Source organism: Corylus avellana, chromosome ca9 (assembly GCF_901000735.1).
Source record: "Corylus avellana chromosome ca9, CavTom2PMs-1.0".
In the NCBI taxonomy this organism is placed as follows: Eukaryota; Viridiplantae; Streptophyta; class Magnoliopsida; order Fagales; family Betulaceae; genus Corylus; species Corylus avellana.
Genome location: NC_081549.1, coordinates 15,137,179 through 15,140,016, shown reverse-complemented (window position 1 = coordinate 15,140,016; position 2,838 = coordinate 15,137,179). Strand labels below are relative to the sequence as shown.

The window sequence follows — 2,838 nt, the reverse complement described above, 5'->3', positions numbered from 1 at the left end:
CCAAACCCGCGCCGGTTTTTAGTGTATTTTTTGTGAATACGGGGTTGGAAGATGTCCAACCCGTGCGGGTCGAGTCGGTTAGCAGGTACAAATTTTTAGAAGAGGTGAGTACCCGACCTGACCTGCCCCGCACATATACTTAAAAGTTAAAACCCTAGATTTCCTAATGTTCTTCTTCACCTTTCCTCTCATTTTTTCACACAGACACAGCCGTGACTCTCCACTCTCCAGACCAAGTGGCCAACGCCTCTCTCACCCTCACTGTCTCTCAGTTTCCTCTCCCGGCGCCGCTCCTCTCTCGCTCTTGCCGGCGGCTCTTGAACGGTTGAACCATACCGCTCCTCTCTCTCTCTCACAGTCGTGCCGATCTCAAGGTTTCTCTCTCATCTATCTCTCTCTTTCTCTCTCTCTCTAGGAAGTGAACTAACGTGCTCTCTCTCTATCCCTCTTGGCTCTCACAGATTTGATTCACATAAAAAAATCCAACCATATATTTTATGAAAATTGTAAACAATACAAAACAATGAATTCATGATGGGTTTTAGTCTAAATCCAGTTTTTTTTAAAAAAAATTACAAAAAACCAGTTTTTTAAAAAAATTACCAAAAACCAGGATTTAAATTTGAAATTGATGCCCATTAAAAATACCCGCCCCGCCCGACCAACCCGCCCCGTCCTACTTGAAACCCGGCGGTTTTAGTGCCTTCAATCCGGGCAAAGGGTAGGGATTTACCAAACCCGATGGGCACGGGTCGGGTGGCAAAAAAAGCCAAACCCGCCCTGAACCGACCGGTGCCCAGCCCTAGTGCTTGCAGTTTAAAGAAGGCAAGCAATATATCCTACATCCACACATCAAAGCCTTAAAGGCTACATCTTTCCTTTTATTGAGTTATGAATACATAAGAAGGTCTCTCTATTTATAGAGAGGACATGACAAATGTGTTTCATGCTCTTAGCAATGTGGGACAAACATAAGAAGCTTATTTATATAAGCTAATGATTGAAGCCTCTCCATACTTAAGTAATGTGGCACAAGCCCACATATTCTCTAACATTGGAGTCTTTATGATTTCGAGAAAATTTACGTCTTTTAACTGTGGGTATTATTTATTTTTTTGAGCTAAAGGGCCGGAGGGGGCGACCAACCGTGGCTACTCTAGCTGGGCGTTACCATGAGAGCATCTACCCTTGAGAATTGCTTAGGAGGGGCCTAGACTTTGGATTTTTTTTTAAAGATTTTATCGTTGCACCAAATGCTCAGGAGAGTCCATGTGCGAAGTCCTCCATAGTCCACCTGTTTCCCAAAAAATTGTTAGTCAAGAAGTGGTGCTAACGAATGCTCATAAAGAGCAGGAGAATTTTGCCATAGAGGAGGCTAGTATGGAACACGTGTCTATGGCAAGTAAACAATCCCAAAACCATATGCATGCAGAGAACGTTGAAATAGCTATGGATGTGATGTACTTGGATTGTGGAGGAACAACGGAAGCTACACGGAAGGGGGGGGGGGTCCAGTGTGAGAACTTGGAAGAAGCAGGCTTGGTCCAGGAAGGTCTCAGGGGAAACAGGCGTTATGGGTCCCCCAACTGGGCATAAACGAAAGACTATATAAGGAAAGATAGATGAGTTGAGGGATAGCAAAGGCAAGATTGCAGAGAGGGAGACAATTTCATAAAAGAACGCCTTGATAGAGCTGTGGCCAATTAGGGATGGTGTGAAGGGCATCAACTAGCGCAGGTTTGGGTCCTTGCAAGCAGATCTTCAGACCACAAGCCCATTAATTTGCGCATGGGAGAGGAGGAGGTGGACCTCACTGTTTATTCCAAGAAATTTAAGATTGAAGCCTCTTGGATGGTGGATGAGGAGTATAAGCATATAGTGGAAGAACCTTGGGGGAGTGGCAGGTTGGGGGGACACCAAGATGCAGCTAGTTCGGCAGAAGTTCGCTAGTTGCCAGTCCAATCTTTCCACCTAGAGTTCACGAAAATTTGGTGATGCAGCCAAGAAGATAAAACAGAAAACTCAGCAATTGAAGCTATTGCAAAGGATGAAAGGCCTGAAAATTGGGAGGCGATTAAAGTGTTGCAGTCGGAGATTGATTTTATAATGGAACAGGAGGATATCAAAAGGAAGCAAAGAGCAAAACAAAATTGGTATCAACATGGCGACCATAACACCCCTTTCTTTCATGCTTGGGCGAGTCATAGAAGAAAGATCAATCATATCAAGCAGATTGTGGACGAGTCTAGAACAATGTGGAAAAAGCCAAAGGAGATTAGGGCCACCTTTGTGAAGTACTACACATAATTGTTTACAACTAGAGGAGCTCAAGAAGTGCACAAGTGCTTGGGGGGCCTAGATGTCCGAGTGACGGAAGTGATGAATGCCGAACGCACAAGTACTTTTATGGTGGCCAAAGTGGAGCTTGCACTAAACCAAATGCACCCATTGAAGTCGCCAGGTCTGGATGGTTTCTCTGCCTGTTTTTATCAAAATTCTTGGTCAACGGTGTGAGGAGAGGTATGTCATGTAGTGCTTGATTTTCTTAATTATGACGTTTTTTATGTTGACATAAATTCCACCAATATAGCTCTTATCCCAAAAATTAGTAATCCCATCCGGCTCTCTGAATTTAGGCCAATTAGTCTTTGCAATGTTATCTACAAACTTATTGCAAAGGTGGTAGCTAATAGATTGAAGAAGGTGCTACATCTTATTATCTCCCCCACACAAAGTGCTTTTAACTCAGGCAGACTCATTACAGATAACATTCTGGTGGCTTTTGAAGCTCTTCACACAATGGATAGCAGATTGAAGGGAAGGGAAGGGCATATGGCC

The 2,838-nt window shown here is 43.9% G+C and overlaps 1 protein-coding gene across 1 annotated transcript; it reads left to right on the top strand.

Annotated features, from left to right (window-relative positions):
- Nucleotides 1-1,788: 1,788 nt before the first annotated feature.
- Nucleotides 1,789-2,307, top strand: LOC132162353 (uncharacterized). The gene is made up of 2 exons (XM_059572593.1): nt 1,789-1,904; nt 2,001-2,307. Exons 1-2 carry the CDS (start codon nt 1,789-1,791, stop codon nt 2,305-2,307), a joined length of 423 nt encoding a protein of 140 aa, XP_059428576.1.
- The last annotated feature ends 531 nt before the right edge of the window (nt 2,308-2,838 follow it).